Source organism: Lissotriton vulgaris, chromosome 7, assembly GCF_964263255.1.
Source record: "Lissotriton vulgaris chromosome 7, aLisVul1.2, whole genome shotgun sequence".
NCBI lineage: Eukaryota > Metazoa > Chordata > Amphibia > Caudata > Salamandridae > Lissotriton > Lissotriton vulgaris.
The window spans coordinates 1,151,309,809-1,151,326,362 of record NC_141695.1 but is presented as its reverse complement, the minus strand read 5'-3'; the positions used below and the strand labels follow the sequence as shown (position 1 = coordinate 1,151,326,362).

Genomic DNA, 16,554 nt, shown 5'->3' with positions numbered 1-16,554 from the left:
GGGCAGTATTTTCCTCCCTCTGGTGGTATTAAAAGAGGGTTTGAATCTTTGCCATAACAGCCTTTTCAAACACTTCCACCTCAGTTACAACAGTATCTAATCCTGGAGTGAAACTAGAGGGAGGTTTGAGGCCAGATACATTGTTATCAGTGTTGATATTAGGGCTCCTCTGGAAGAACTTTTTAAGTCCGATTCTCCAAAAAACTCAACTCAAACTTATTAAGGCTCATAGACGGAACAAAGGAGAGTCCAATAGATAGGAGAGTTTCTGAGGGGGGATCAATAATGCAGGAAGAGAGGTTGAAAACAGGGATGGAGTTTATGTTCGCCAGTATTGCTGGTTCCGCATTTCAATATACTTTTGTGGCTGTTCCTGCTCCGCATAACAACCTCTCTGATGTTGATTCCGAAACTTGAGGCGATAGTTGCCCCTTCAGTTGCCTAAAAATGTTTATTGACAGAAGGTCTCTCAAATTCCTGTCTGGGCTGATAATTGCTGGTTGGTGGTAACTTGCTCTCAGAGTCAGGTGTATCGGAAAAGGTAATGACCCGTCTATTGCCCCAGTTGCTGGTATTACCAACCACTTGGTTCTCACTGTTGGTAGTATACAAATTCTCAGTGAGATAGGGGTAAGTTTGGTCTTGTGAAAAAAGGCGTATATCCTTTCTAAGTTTTTCTATTTTCAGTTTCAACAAATATTCACTAAAGGAATCCAACTCGAAAGAAATCTCCTCAGGTTTCTTTTTGCCCTCCTCCAGGCTATTAGATTGTTTAAATTTTTCTTCTAGTTCCTGGATTTCTTTGTTCAAAAGGAGAACACCTCCCTGGCTGTTTCAATAATGAGCATCATCCAGTCCCTGGAACATCTGTTGTAAATAAGCACCCATTTTTCCAGGAACTTTCTGATCTCTATGAATAAGCCAGGGATGTTCCTTACTCTTAATCCAATAGGGATAGTACCTGCTTTTTAAATATTCAAGCATAAAATTTGCTTGTGATTTGGTATGTTTAGATTTCTTTTTTAAATTGAACAATTTTGTCCATTCCTCGTTCAATCCTTTGGATACAGTGAATGGTCTGTCATTTCCCGGAGCTTGACCCAAAAGTCGGGCAAAATCTTCATCAGGGAAGCCGAAAGTTTTAATACTTTCCATCTAAGGAGATTAGTCTACAGAGATGGGATACGGAATCCAGGACCAAAGGGAACTGAGATGGTTAAAGAGCAAAGTAAGAAGAGATGCACCAGAGATGATATACGCAGGAAAGATAATAATGGATCAAGTCCTGAAAAGGAGGATCAGGCGCTTAGAGAAAACACAGAAAAGAAAACAACAAATAATAATTAAACACGATAAACAACTATAAACAATATCTATAGAAGAAGTGTGCACAAGTCCTGGAGGGATATCCTCAAAAGACGTAAACCTCCACAGCAAAAGGCTGGGACAACAAAAAACACGTTCACAGAGGGGGCCCCCTAGGCAGAATAAAGGTAGAGAACAACGGGAGAAATAGGCAAACTACTCAGAACAGAGATTCTCTACCTGTCAGAATCAAGGTGTGCTATACATCACTGATGGGTAAATACATAAGAAGCTGGCCTACTGACAAATAAATATACCAAAGTTGAGATATCAAAATGAATTAATGATTAACTCACATTATTTAATTATTAATTAAACATTTAAAAAGACAGTCCATATCCCATCCCACGTTCACTCAGCCATTCAGACAACCAAACTCGTACACACACTCATTAGTCCTTGAACTCAGGGTTCCAACCATACAGAAAGTACCAACAGCAGCACGGAGAAAAATGTACCAAATAATTGCGCTCTGGCATTAACATTAATTACAAAGATTGAAATATATACTGATTATTATACACAATAGTGGCAGAGTAAATTAAATGTATATAAAAGTGAATAAACAATACATGCAAAAATCCACGAACTTCAGAACCACAAAATTGATCAAGCTGAGAAATTATTCATAAGCATTTAATGGTCCTCAGGAATTTTTCAACGCCGACACGCGTTTCGGTGTTAGACCCATATGCGGGTCTCACCTTCCTCAGGGCGACTATCAGAGGCAGTGACCATGGGATGTTCCTAAGATAAACAGACATCAATAGTACATAATGTGTACACAGCGGATAAGGAGGTTAAAAGGCCAATAAAAAGTTTATATAATAAATGGCCCAAAACTTAAATTAGATCAGAAGGCACAGCTTCAAAAAAGGTTGTCAAGATACAATCTCCGGGTGACAAGTGCACACTAAGAATATAGGTAGGATGGAATAGCTCAGAAAAGAGAAAATATACCATCACCTCATATAGAAAACAAACAGATAAGGTGTGTCACAGGTGTTTCCAAGGCTAGTGTTAGGCATTGATAAGAAAATACAATCCCAATGATCTAGACCACCGAATGGAGCGGGAAAAAATAATGAAATCGTGCCCAAAATTGAGATAAAAAGGAATGAATGCCAAAAAACGAAAAAACATCAAATAGAGTACCTGGACTCAAAGCCGGGCAGGCTAGCCGCAGCAAACAGAATTCCACAATATATACAAAGAAGGTTCAAGATGGGACCTAATAGGAACAAAAATACAGTTGACATATGAAAAATGAGACAATAAAAACATGCCCATTGGGGAAGAATTGCAGTGGAACAAACACCGTTTAATATGGGGCGTCATCCTGTGGCAACTTGTCCGCAAATCGAATAAAATGATGGAACAGCTCATGGACTGCCCCAGCTATTGGATTTGATACTTCTAAATTTAGCTCAAAGAGTCACAGGTTTCATTGATGTGTATCTCTTCTAGTTTAGAATAATGTACTTGTCCAAGAGTACACATTCAAACAGGTGTTCATAAATATTATTCTTCATGCCTCGATTTTCATTTATCCATACTAATATAATAAAGAGAGAGCCCAAACCTTTGAGGCGGGTAATCTCAGGAACCAGAGCACCAATCACAACACCCAATACAGCGTTGGAAAGGGCAGTTGCAGCAGAAGGACATAGGCTATGCAGACGCCCACCATATACATTTAAAAGGTAAAAGAACAGTGAAAGCAAAGTAGTCCCTTGTGGGCGTGTCTGCGTTGTGCTGTGGGCGTGTGCTGGGGGTGTGACAAACGCTGGGGGCGTGTGGTACGTTCCGCCCTTCATGCCATGTCTCATATTGTGTGCTAATCCCTCTGTGCTCCCTTTAAATACCCCTGCACCCCATAATCATAACCCACCCTTACTCCTTAAAATACCCCAACACCCTTAAACACTAACCCAATAAATATACCCTGTACCCCAAAACCCAAACCTATCCCTAAACCCTAAAAATACCCCTGTACCCCAAAACCCAAACCTAGCCCTGAACCTATAAATACCCCTGTACCTCAAACCCCAAACCTAGCCCTGAACCCTATATACCCCTGTATCTCAAACCCCAAACCTACCCCTGAACCCTAAAAATACCCCTGTACCCCAAAACCCAAACCTAGCCATGAACCCGATAAATACCCCTGTACCTCAAACCCAGCCCTGAACCCTATAAATACCCCTGTACCTCAAACCCCAAACCTACCCCATAACACTAAAAATACCCCTGTACCCCAAAACCCAAACCTAGCCCTGAACCCTATAAATACCCCTGTACCTCAAACCCCAAACCTACCCCTGAACACTAAAAATACCCCTGTACCCCAAAACCCAAACCTAGCCCCGAACCCTTAAAATACCCCTGTACCCCAAACTAGCTCTGAACCCTAAAAATAACCCTGTACCCCAAAACCCAAACCTACGCCTGAACCCTAAAATACACCTGTACCCCAACACCCAAACCTAGCCCTGAACCCTAAAAATACCCCTGTACCCCAAAACCCAAACCTAGCACTGAACCCTTAAAATACCACTGTACCCCAAAACCCAAACCTACACCTGAACCCTAAAATACCCCTGTACCCCAAAACCCAAACCGAAACCGAGCCCTGAACCCTAAAAATACCCCTGTACCCCAAAACCCAAACCTAGCCCTGAACCCTTAAAATACCCCTGTACCCCAAAACCCAAACCTACCTCTGAACCCTAAAAAGACCCTATACCCCAAAACCCAAACCTAGCCCTGCACCCTAAAAATACCCCTGTACCCCAAAACCCATAGCTATCCCTAAACCCTAAAACGACCCCTGTACCCCATAACCCAAAACTATATCTGAACCTTTAAAATACCCAAACATCCCAAAACATATACCTCAGTACCCCAAAACATATACCCCTATACCCATACTTACCTTATCCAAACATTTTTTAAAAAAAACATGCTTTTACAATTTATGCATTTACAACGAATTTCGTTGTAAATGTATGCATGGTAAAAGCATATAAAATGTAATGCCATGCGTTATGATGGCATTGCGGAGTCATGGTACTTTTGTAATGAACGTATGAGGAGTGATGGTATGCGGAAAAAAAGCTGCGGAATAATGGGTGTTTACCCTCCCCCGGTAAGTACATTGGTGGCACGGCGGCCCACATCTCCAGCAACATACTCATATTTTTTCACCATCCATTTGAAAAATGCACAGGTCTCTCTCATTGATGGCCAGTACCGACATAAACTTTTAGACACACCTCCCTCCACAAGTTCTAGAATTGCAAACTTTAGAGCTGGGGGAGCTACGTTCGAATCTCGGCATCAGCACAACTTCCTGTCATTACAGGCAAATCGCTTTGTCTCCCCGTGCCTACCACAAATCAATGTGTTCTTCTGTAATGTAAATTGTGCTCATGCCATGTTGTCGAGTTCACGCTACTTAATATTGCAAGGAATAATAAAGTAGGGAAACTCAAGTTCACACACTACTGAACGCGCACTCTTAAGTGCATCAGCAGTGCACTGTGAATCGGAGCGTTTCACAGGCCTGTCACAGATAAGAAATGCTATCAAAACGAAATCCTACAAAGCAATATGCTACTGGAAGGCAGCAATTCATACCCGGACAACGTCGGGACGGGCTGCTAGTTAAAATATAGTCTAGTGAATCAGTAGCTTCCTCACACTGAGCAAAAAGTATTGCTGTTTGAAGAAATCTTTTAGAGATATGTATGTTAGAGGACACACCCATAATGTTAAAAGGCAGGCTTCTGCTCCTTACACATAACTATGACAAAAGCAGAAAAATAAGGCCATCGTGCAGTTACAAAAGGAAATTAAGGGGCTGTGTGGTGCTGAGCGAGGCACGCAGAAGTGGACAAGTTGGAAACAGCCCTGAGGAGAGCAAGGGAAATGTTGACTAGACTTCTTGGTAGATGGGTAGGCTCCATGACTGTTGGTGCTCCAGGTAGGCTGAGAAGGACCCATGGTTTGCCCCATTAGTCTCCAGAGTTCAGAGTGGTCCCCTGTCAGGCTGTTATATGATGCATAGAAATGTGTTTATTAGTATGTTACAATAATTCTACATTTGCCCATTAAACACCATTATAGACAAGATGGATGCCATCTGTGTCACTCAATCCTGTTTGCCACTCACTTCTGTTTCCCACCCACATCTTCTCCCCACAGGCTCCGCAGAGCATAGTCAAGCTGAAGTGTTATGCTTTATTTACACTGTTTTGGTTGAATTGCTTTCAATCAACTTTCTTGTTTCCTTCGATCTGCAACATTATCAAGGTTTCTCCTGCTGCCTTCCATTGTGAATACGAGTCCATTATTTCGCTGAAAGGTCTACTGCTTTAATATTTCATATGGGGAAGAACACTTCCGGATAGTATTAGCAAAGAGGGTGCCAAATACGTTTTTTTTAATGGGATGGTGCTTATGTGTTAAGGTAATGAAGTGTATTGTTTCTGATTTGCCAAAGAGATCGCATTCTTTGCTTGGATCATGATGATTTTGCATGTTTACTAATTTGTTTTGCAAGAATTGTGTATAAGAACCCCTGGAGTTTGGGGGTGAGCCAGAAGACTTTCCTGTTCTACTAGGGATGCCGATGACTTCTTTTTGAGAGAAACTCTTATTTTGCATACTCAATATGATTTTGCATCCGAGAGCCTTTATGGCATTATTTCTGTACCACTTCTGTTTGAATTTTGTAATAAAAATCTTTAACTTTTACTCATCTGAAACTCAATTATTGAGTGGGCCCTAGTATTTATTTGAACTGGCTTACTCTGCTAATTGATGGTTAAAGGGTGTCCTAATGCACAGTTCAATTTGTGGGTGAACCGGATGAGGTATAACTTTGGTGTAACTAAATTTTGAGGTGTTCAAACTTTGGGGTAGTTTTGCTACCACAAACAGGGCCGGACTGGGAACCAGAACCAGCCCTGGCAAAGTGCTCAGCTGGCCCCCCCAGGGGGCTGGGGATGTGGCCGAGCTGTTTGCCAGGGCCGGTTTAAGCCGTTTTTGTTACAGGGGTGCTTTTGAAGCCTAAAACCGTCACCCACCCTGGCAGCCCACTGGGAGTGTAGGGGGTCCAGAACTTTATTAAACTATTAGCAATTGCTTGTGTCAAAAGAAGGAAGACCCCAGGGATGAATGAATGACAGGGCAATTCCAGACGAAAAATTTAATTGCTGCTATTAATTGTCCATTAATCATTTAAGTCCTATAGTTTACCAGGTGAACATTTCTCTCTTCAGACACTATAAAGGAGGGTAACATGGCTAGGCCATCTAATGTCTGTCTACTAGTCAAATTAAATTTCTTCTATGTGTCATTGCATGTGACAGTTGCACAGTGACCTCTTTCCTTCTTTCCAGATCATATTTGTTGCCATCTCTATGCTCCTGACACTGGTGATCTCCACAGACCACAAACATAAACCCAAAGCAGGTAAAGGCCGGAAGAAAGATCGACACAAGGAGAGGGAGCAGGCTGAAGGTCAATCCCCAGAGGTTGTTCCCTTTGAGAAGATCTCCACAGACCCTTTGCTACGTGTGAACTCCCTCACCACAGCTGGCAGCAAAGACTACACGCTGCTCGATGAGTATGAGCACAGCCTACAGGACATGGTGGCCCAGCTGCGGAACCACAGTGAGGCATCTGGAGGCAAATGTGAAGTGAACCTGCGACTGTGGATGTCCAACAAAAGAAGCCTGTCTCCTTGGGCCTATGGGTGAGTACTCCCTGATGACCCTATGAACACCATAAGGCTTATGCTGTATGCAGATTTTCAGTAGGTCTGTCTGAGGGAGAGCTATAACTGTTTCACCAGTCTTATGATTTGCCCAAAAATACAATACAAATATACTTATGGGAAAGGGGTGTGTAACGACCGGATTTTCAGAAAAGATAAAATCAGCTCACCAAGACACCACTAACCCAGCCGAAACGTAACCACCTCCCTCCTTAGGACCTATTTACAACAGGTATCTGTGTTCCTACCCAAGGATCGGGAATTAGCAATATACAAGCTTAGATCTTCTAAAATACCACACTCATACAATATAGTCTCGCGGCCACATGGGCCCAGACCAATCTACCCCGGGGCAGTTCTGATTACTTACCGTTACACACTGACTACAACCAGTGCTCTCTCAAGCCACAATCCTGTGGGTATAAGCACTGTATCCTCCCAGTGCTCTCACTATTACACAAGCCACAATCCTGTGGGTATACACATCGACCTCAGTCAATGCTCTCACTAACGCTGCTTTCCCTAGAGGCGATCTCACTAAACACCGTTTCCCTCCGGTGCTCTCATTAACGCCGCCTTACAATGACGATCACTTTCCTATACATACCTTTAGCTCTTCATGTTGGGGAATCTCTCACTATCCACTAGAGGTACAATACTACAATATTATGGATCACACAAAAATGGCCGAATTACACGGTGTACAACTTATTCTCTATTTCAAGGGCTCCTCTCTCCCTCATTATTCAGTTACCATTTACCTGGACGGAAATCGCATCCGTTCACATAACAGCATCTGACTAGAAGAAAGGTTAACTTTATCATAAGACAATATGACATACATACTGGTTCACTAAGAACTGGGGTATCTTTATTATTTAACAATATCAACAATATAATACTATACTATAACATATGGCCTGAACAGGAAAAGGAAAGGTTAGAATATGTGTGCACACTAATAAGAAAGGGTAGACGTCACCTTAATAATATGAAGTCTGGACTCAGCAGTCATCTGGGTTCCCTTCTCGTCTGTGCCTTGGCTCGTCTTTAGGATCACACCTCTGCAGTCACGGATACACGTCTGCACCGCTATGCTCTGTCTCCTCCGTTTCCCTCCAAGTCACTGGAACCTTCCTCTTATTCTCTGTCTCATCAGCTGCTTTCTCTCTGGCTGTTCTGCACTACTCCTCTCTCCTCTCAATCACGGACTGTCTTCACTTTCCAGCTTCGATCTTATAACTCAGTTTCTACCACTCTGGTATTCGTTTTCTCAACTAACTGCTTCACTCTGTATGCTCTGATCTTAATGTCAAAGCTCGCCAGCTGCTCCAACTAAAATAACTTCAATCTTTTTAAGAGAGTATCAGCTTTTCGGTCTTTCTCGGACTTCAAAATGCCGACTGTCTGCCTTGAAATAATTAATTGCATTGATGCTAACGACTAGCTGCCGCCTAAGGATTGACTGACTAACTACCTCATGCTTTCACTAATATGGAAGCTTGTCCCTTCATGGAAAGTTACGGCCAGTACCTGCCGCCCACCAAATTCTTGTACCTCCCCGTACCAAGGACACGTTCTCAGTCGGCCGATCTGATGTTATGTCTTCGATACGGAGAAAAATACAGTCTTTCGATAAGGGCCAGCCTGAGCCGGTTCTCTCCAAGCGAACAACACCTCGTAACTAAAACATTACATTTGACCTAGAAGCATCTCAAGCTGCCGGGGCAGAAAGAAAGATGGAGTCTCTCCCGTTTGAGGCCTACAAGGCCCGAAATAAGCATAACTCCATCGGAAATATACTAGCACTCTTATAAAAGGACGGATTACTACTAATACCAAGGAATCTTTCCCTTAACATAGATTTATAAGCCCTGAACTAAGAAGAAGGGTACGGGATTGTGTCAAACGCCTTGTAAATAGGCCCTATCTAAGGTTCTAATCCTTCTATTAGAATGATAGCAGACTAAAGTCACCTCCAATCACCTTCACTCAAGAAAGGGCCGAAAAAGTCGGTCAGAACACTTCACCCTTGACTTTAGGCTACTAATCATTCGCTAAATGGAACTAACATCCGTAGAGGAATAATATGAAACAAAATTAACTGATCTATTTCTAATACCACATCTACAGGTCTGGAGTAAAGAAGGGATGCACTGAACAAAACAGCAAATAGGTACTAAAATGCAAATAGTAATCAGGATACCCCCTAATATCTGTCGTAAAGAATGTAAGTCAGGTAACCAATTGAAGAACCAGTCAAACCAGCCCTGGTCAATGTGTTTTCTAACTTCTTTGGTCAAGTCATGAAGTTTGTCAATATGAGCCTGAATGGATCTAGTATGATCTGATAGATTGAAACAGCAAAGGCCCTCAAAGTCAGAACAGTCATGTCCATGTTTGAGCAAAAGATAGTCAATGGCAGCCCGGTTCTGCAAAATAGCTCTGCGTTCACCCTGGGCATCCAGTAACATGTCAGATAAAATTGTAGAAGTATGATTGATAGATTTAACCATCCAACAGGCCATCTTCCCAATGGACTTTGCATTGTAGACTGCTAATGCAGGGACACCTACAATTGAAAAAAGCTAAACTAAGATATTCAGATTCAGAAAATAAATGTAGTGTAGAATCACAATTGTCATGTAACATCACAGCATCACAAACAACACAGGAATGTGTATTAGGATGTGAAGAAAACATCAATAAGCTCAATCTAGTGATGGCACAAGGTCCTCCAGAAATGTTTGCGGGAATGTAAGGCCAGGATGTATTACCACAAGAGAAAAGCCATCCAGAAGATAACAGCATTGTGCGATAGTGACTAGGAGTAACTACTAAGCTCTTGCAGGTCATATTATTTTTAACAGAAGTACACAATTTCGGGGATCTTCGGGAACACAAAGTTCGTTCATGAGCAGTAAAAGAAGTGGCGCCTTTCAATTTTAAACGCACACCTTGTGATAGCATTGGGATCACAGGTAAGGAAAAAACATAAATCACCCTGTGTGATATTATACGTAATTATTTGGGAATGAATAGGGGGTGTTGGATCTGAAAGCACAGTACATATACAACAATATTCGTGCGTCGCAAAGTCTCCAAGAATAATATTAGGACGGGCATTTGATATATTAAAAATATGGGCTAAAGTCTCCAACGAAGCAGGGACAGCAACCAAGCAGGTCGCTAGTATATCAGTCACCGAACGCATCGGTGTTAAACAGAAATGTGGAGAGTTAGTGACTCTTCTAGCTAAAGTAGTCCAAAAGTTAGATGATGAATCCCACGCAGCAAAGGAACGCGGTACTCGGGTTATCGAATCAACCAAAGTCTGTGGGTTCCCTCCTTTCCCGACGTAGCAGGCCAAAAGGAGTCCAACGCCGGCACATCCTGCAACAGCAGTCCAGAGAGTGATCTGAAAGAAAGTCAAATACAGGCATTATTCAATCTCGTAAATAACATTTATCAGCCGGGACAGCTTCCCAGCTATCTTTCCCTGGTCTCATGACGAGTACTGTGTTATCATGACCGGTTGCAATAACTTCAGCTTGTTCAGGGGGATTTTTAGGCGATTGCACCTACACTCTCGATCCTGGATTATCTGTGGAGCCAAATATTTTTTGTCCTCGTACAGTTAGCAAAGTTGGGGCAGTGCCTTTCTGAATCTCACCACTGAAAACAGGCATGATTAGCAACTGAGCAATTCGGTCAGTTTTATGAATCGGTAAATCAACCTCACTGCTATTCAGCAGGAGTACCTTAATCTCTCCCTGATAATCACTGTCAATGACTCCACAGAGTACTTGAATGCCTTTTAAGGCCAGGCCTGATCTAGGGGCAATCAGTCCAAAATTTCCAGTTGATATACAGACACCAACACCAGTTTCAATGATAACTCGATCTCTGCTTTTTATGGTAATATCATTCATGGCATGCAGGTCTAAGACTGCGGAACCTGGGGTTGCTCTGCATGGAGCTAATGCTCCAGGGGAAATTTCCCAATACATTACACTATTGTCAATCGTGTTTGGTTGTGCATCAACAACTGCGGGAAATAAACGCATTAATGGAGATTCAGCATTCAAAAAGGGACGATTATTCAAAATCAATAGTGCCTGAAACAAATAATCTCTCCAATTCTTATATTTATTGTCAGTTAATTTACGCAATTGATCTTTTAGCAAACCATTCATTCTCTCAATAAGGCCTGCTGCCTGTGGATAATATGGTATATGAAACACCCATTCAATATTGTTTTCCACACAAAATTCCTGCACCAATCTTCCCTTGAAATGGAATGCATTATCAGATTGAATTTGAAATGGGACACCATAATAGATCATAATCAATTCCAATGTTTTAATGGTATTCATTTGGGTAGCTCGTTTACAGGGAAAGGCCACCAAAAGGCCACTGTATGTATCAACAATGGTGCAAATATATTGGCAATTTTTACTCATAGGGAGTGGACCAATATAATCAATCTGCCAAATTGATTAGCGGGCAATTTTCCTCGGTGTAAATGTCCTTCAACAATTTGGGGTACTTTTCGTTGTCTGGAATGTTGACAGATAGGACAATGCAATATTGTGTCTTTAATCAAATTTAAAGGAATATAAATTCCTCGATCAGCAGCCCACCTGCTAGTGGTTCTCTCTCCAAAATGTCCTGCTTTCTGGTGGGCCCATTTCGCCAATCCCGCCAAATCAGAATCTTGCATGTCCACCACTGCCTCAGAAATTTTAGATTTCTCATCTGCAATGTTATGAAAGAATTTGTCAAGGGAGTCTATTGGTGTATGAGCATCCACATGAAAGATTGTAACAGTACTTTGTGGGAGCATCTTCCAAATTTCTTGCCATAATTCTTTACCCCAAAGTTCGTTAGAATGCAATTCCCAATTATGAAAATGCCAGGTAGGCAACCAAACCGCCAGTCCATTAGCAGTGGACCAGGAATCAGTAAAAAGATGACATGTACCAGGTAACTCTTGTTTTAAAACTTGATAAACAGCATATAATTCAGCAAATTGACTACTCTTTCCTTCACCAGTTGTACTCAGCAATTTTTGTGTGATGGGATTATAGGACACTGGCTTCCAATGCCTTTTCTCTCCTATGTACCCCGCTGAACCATCCGTAAACCACACATGGTTTCTGTCCTCCACGGACAGATCATCAAATGGCTTACCCCACTTAACAGGGGATTCCTGTACTACAGGTACGGAGCAATCACTCCCAGTCTCAAGCGATGGCGCCTGCGCCACTTGCTCATGTAATGATGCCACACCTTTCGGTCCCACGCGTGCCCTGTCTTGTATGTACCATTTCCACTTAATCACACTCGCCTCTTGAGCATGTCCAATTCGATGAGTTTTCGGCGAACTCAAAACCCACTGCATTATAGGAATCTCAGGTCTCAAAATCACATCATGCCCCAAAGTCAATTGCTCGGTATCCACCAAAGCCCAATAACATGCAAGTAATTGTTTCTCAAAAGTTGTATAACGCTCACCAGCATCAGGTAACTTTTTAGTCCAAAAACCTAATGGTACTTTATTTCTGCCTTGTTTTTGCCACAAACTCCAATTTGCATAACGGCCTTGCACGGACACATTCAGATCCACATCACCATCGCGCACGGGCCACAAATCCAAAGCATACTGAATTGCTTCTTTTGCCAAATCAAATGCATCTTGCTGCAGTTTACTCCATTCAAACACATTTTTTTTACGAGTAACTCTGTATAGAGGGGCTAATATCTGACTCAAATGTGGGATATGTTGACGTCAAAAGCCAAATAAGCCAATAAAGCTTTGAGCTTCTTTTCGGTTTCTTGGAACTGCAAAATTAAGAATTTTCTGTTTTACCTGTGGAATGACTTCTCTGTTACCTTTATGCCAATTGATGCCTACAAATTTTACACTTTGTGATGGACCTTGCAATTTGTCTGGATTGATTTCCCAACCTTTTTCACGTAAATGATCAATAAGTTGTTCTAACTGAGTTTGAACTTGATCTTGTGTCTCACCTTGAATTAAAATATCATCAATATAATGACACATCTGAATTTGTGGATTTACAGATATTTCAGACAAATGTTCCGCCACCAGCCGGTGACAGATCGTGGGACTATGTACATAGCCTTGGGGAAGACTTCTAAATGTCATTTGACGTCCATTCCACGTAAAACAGAACTGTTCCTGACACTCGGGGACAATTGGGATTTAAAAGAAAGCATTGGCAATATCAATAGACGCATACCATGTTCCTGGATGCTTTTGAATTCTCTCAATTAAAGTAATTATGTCTGGTACTGCAACAGTCAAAGGGGGTGTATGTTTATTCAATTCGCGATAATCATTAGTCATACGCCAAGAATTATCACTCTTACGTACGGGCCAAACGGGATTATTCCAAGCAGAAGTAACCGGAGTTATAACTCCTGTATTCACCAAGTCTTGAATGGTAGAACTAATTTCTTCATTGGCACCTGGGATACGATATTGCTTTTGGGAAACAACCTGTGTAGCCTGGGGAATTTTTATAGGGGGCATTCTTAAACGACCAACTCGTACAGGTCTGGATGATATATAACTTTTACTTCCAAATTGATAACAGCCGTCATCTAAATGTAATGTCATTCCTTTCAAAATATCAATTCCGATTATGTATTCCAAAAGTGGCATACCTAAAACAGAATATTCTTTTCGGGGAATTCTACCTATTTTCATTTCAAGTGTAGTTTGCACTGCGGGGGTTTCCTTTCCACCTAAACCAGTAATTGTGAAAAACTGACCTTTAAATTGCTTTGATTTTCCATGAATAAGAGTGGCCTCCGCTCCCGTATCTACCAATGCTCGGGCACTTTGGATATTACGATGTTTCCCAAAAATTTCAATATCTACATAGGGTCTATTGTCTCTGTGAGCCCACATGTGTACTGGAGCTTGACCTATTTCCTAGTCATTTTTATTGCGTTCTGATAACCAAGACAAATCAGGGTAAATGCTCTCATATTTCTTGGACGATATAATATCATGTTCATATCCATCCCCATTACGGAATGGATTCTTGTCATCTGCATGGCACTGTGAATTTCGATCGAAAAATCTGTGTCGATCCTCCCTTCTCCTCATCTCGGGGGACTGATCCCTTTCATCTCTATATCTGCTGTTAACACGGTCATCTCTCCCCCTTTCTCTTTCCCCCTCTCGCCCTCTCTCTTTTTCACGCCGAGGGGACACATCACGTTCATGCCGTCTTCCATCACGACAATCAGAATCATCACGACGTTTATCATCACCACTGTCATCAGAATATTCACGATCACAATCATTCTTTCGCACACGTCGGGCACCCTCCTTCCGATCCAAACCACGCTTGCGAAACATGTCCCACAAGCGATTATTAGCACCATCAATGTCCTCACTCTTCACACCATCAGCCAGCAAAGCAAGAAACATATCACGTCTAGAGAACTTATAATTTCCAGCAGTATGCCCTTCAGGTCTGGACTGCCTTTCAGGTTTGAGTCATTCGCCCAACTCACCAAGCTGACGTACAGATTCAAGCACTAAAGACAACGCATTGCCAGTCTGATTGATCAACAAAGTCATCATAACCTGTTTATAAGCAACTGGGGAAGAACGGATGATACGATTATGCACAGAAGATGTTAACAAATCAACCAACAATCTGTCAGATGTACTCAGAAAAATCGCAGTTTTCATCACCTCCTCCTTTAGCCTTTGTGCTGCATCGCGCAACGTATACCATGGTTTGTCATTCAAGGGCCAATCATATTCAGTAGGGTATTTGTGATTACAACCATCAGTCGCTAACTGAAGCAGACTAATTTGACCAGCACCATTGTAATTACGGAAATGATCTTGAATAGTAGAATCAGAACTCAAAGAACAAAATTTCAAAGCATCTCCCCCATCCAACATGATGCCAGCAGCACCCAGTTCATAGAGACGCACCATCCACGTAAGCAAGGCCTCACCAGGCCGTTGCCGAAAACGTTGTAAAATGTCACTAACTTCTTGTTGTGTAAAATCTTCTAAACTATCCAAAGGAACACCATTTGGATTACCAGGAGCTTGCTGTAACTTCCGTCGAAAAACCGGATGCGCAGAAATCTCAGGACGAGCAGCAGAAGAAGCCCGATCAGCAGATTTAGAGGGACAGTCCGAACGAGAAACGTCATCAGAATGGAAAGAACGACCACGGTCGCTGGAACCATCATATTTATCATAGGATGTAGATTTACAATCACGTCCAGAGCGAGAAGACTCGCGCTTGTCAGACTCCTCAGCCGAGGAGCCAGAATCATTCGAGTCCCAGATAATACCATCCCATTCATCAGGATTCCAGTCCAGTCCGGCTTTCGCCACGACCAGACGCACCTTTCGTTTATAAACACGACCACGACGATTCTTATATTTGTATTTTGCAATACGAACAGCAGCCCTTTCGGCTATTGTCTGATAAGTCTCAAGTTTGTCGGCAAGCAATTTATTCTGACATCGCAAAAGAGTATGAGCATTCTGCACTTCAACAAACTTTTCTTCCATATCAACATATCGTCTTTGCAATTTAAAAAATTTCTCATGTACAATCCTGTACGCAGTTAAAACAATCCAACCTCTGCGTCCCAAAATAGGAAGCTCCTCACCCTTCACTACTGGCGCTTTTTGCAAACAAGCAATCACATTAGCCGGCTCTGCCAGCTCCAAACAAGAATTTCAATTTTCACTCAAACCAGTAGAATCGGCCCACTCACCGGTCAAAGCCTCGTAAGGCATTGATTCCCAGCCGGGAATTTCAATAGGCAATTTGAAAGTAGATTTCGACCTTCTCAAAAACATTGTAACAAAACAAAAAGATATATACAACTATAAACAAAAATATACAAAATGAACTACGTATGTGCCGAGCGCAAACCAACAAGATAAAAACAATACAGCGCACACAGGCTTCGTAAACAGTTCGTGACGCCAGATATAATGACCGGATTCTCGGACCAGATAGAATCAGCTCACCAAGACACCACTAACCCAACCAAAACGTAACCACCTCCCTCCTTAGGACCTATTTACAACAGGTATCTGTGTTCCTACCCAAGGATGGGGAATTAGCAATATACAAGCTTAGATCTTCTAAAATACCACACTCATACAATATAGTCTCGCTGCCACATGGGCCCAGACCAATCTACCCTGGGGCAGTTCTGATTACTTTCCGTTACACACCGACTACAACCAGTGCTCTCTCAAGCCAAAATCCTGTGGGTATAAGCACTGTATCCTCCCAGTGCTCTCACTATTACACAAGCCACAATCCTGTGGGTATACACATCGACCTCAGTCAAAGCTCTCACTAACGCCGCTTTCCCTAGAG

General features: G+C 42.1%; 1 protein-coding gene across 1 annotated transcript in view; it reads left to right on the top strand.

Moving 5' to 3' along the window:
* Positions 1-16,554, top strand: part of IL17B (interleukin 17B) — a 49,635-nt gene that overhangs the window by 10,791 nt on the left and 22,290 nt on the right. The window contains exon 2 of the mRNA XM_086931593.1: positions 6,771-7,126. Within this exon, the coding sequence (XP_086787719.1) occupies positions 6,771-7,126 (356 nt within the window). The remainder of the gene's footprint in view (positions 1-6,770; positions 7,127-16,554) is intronic.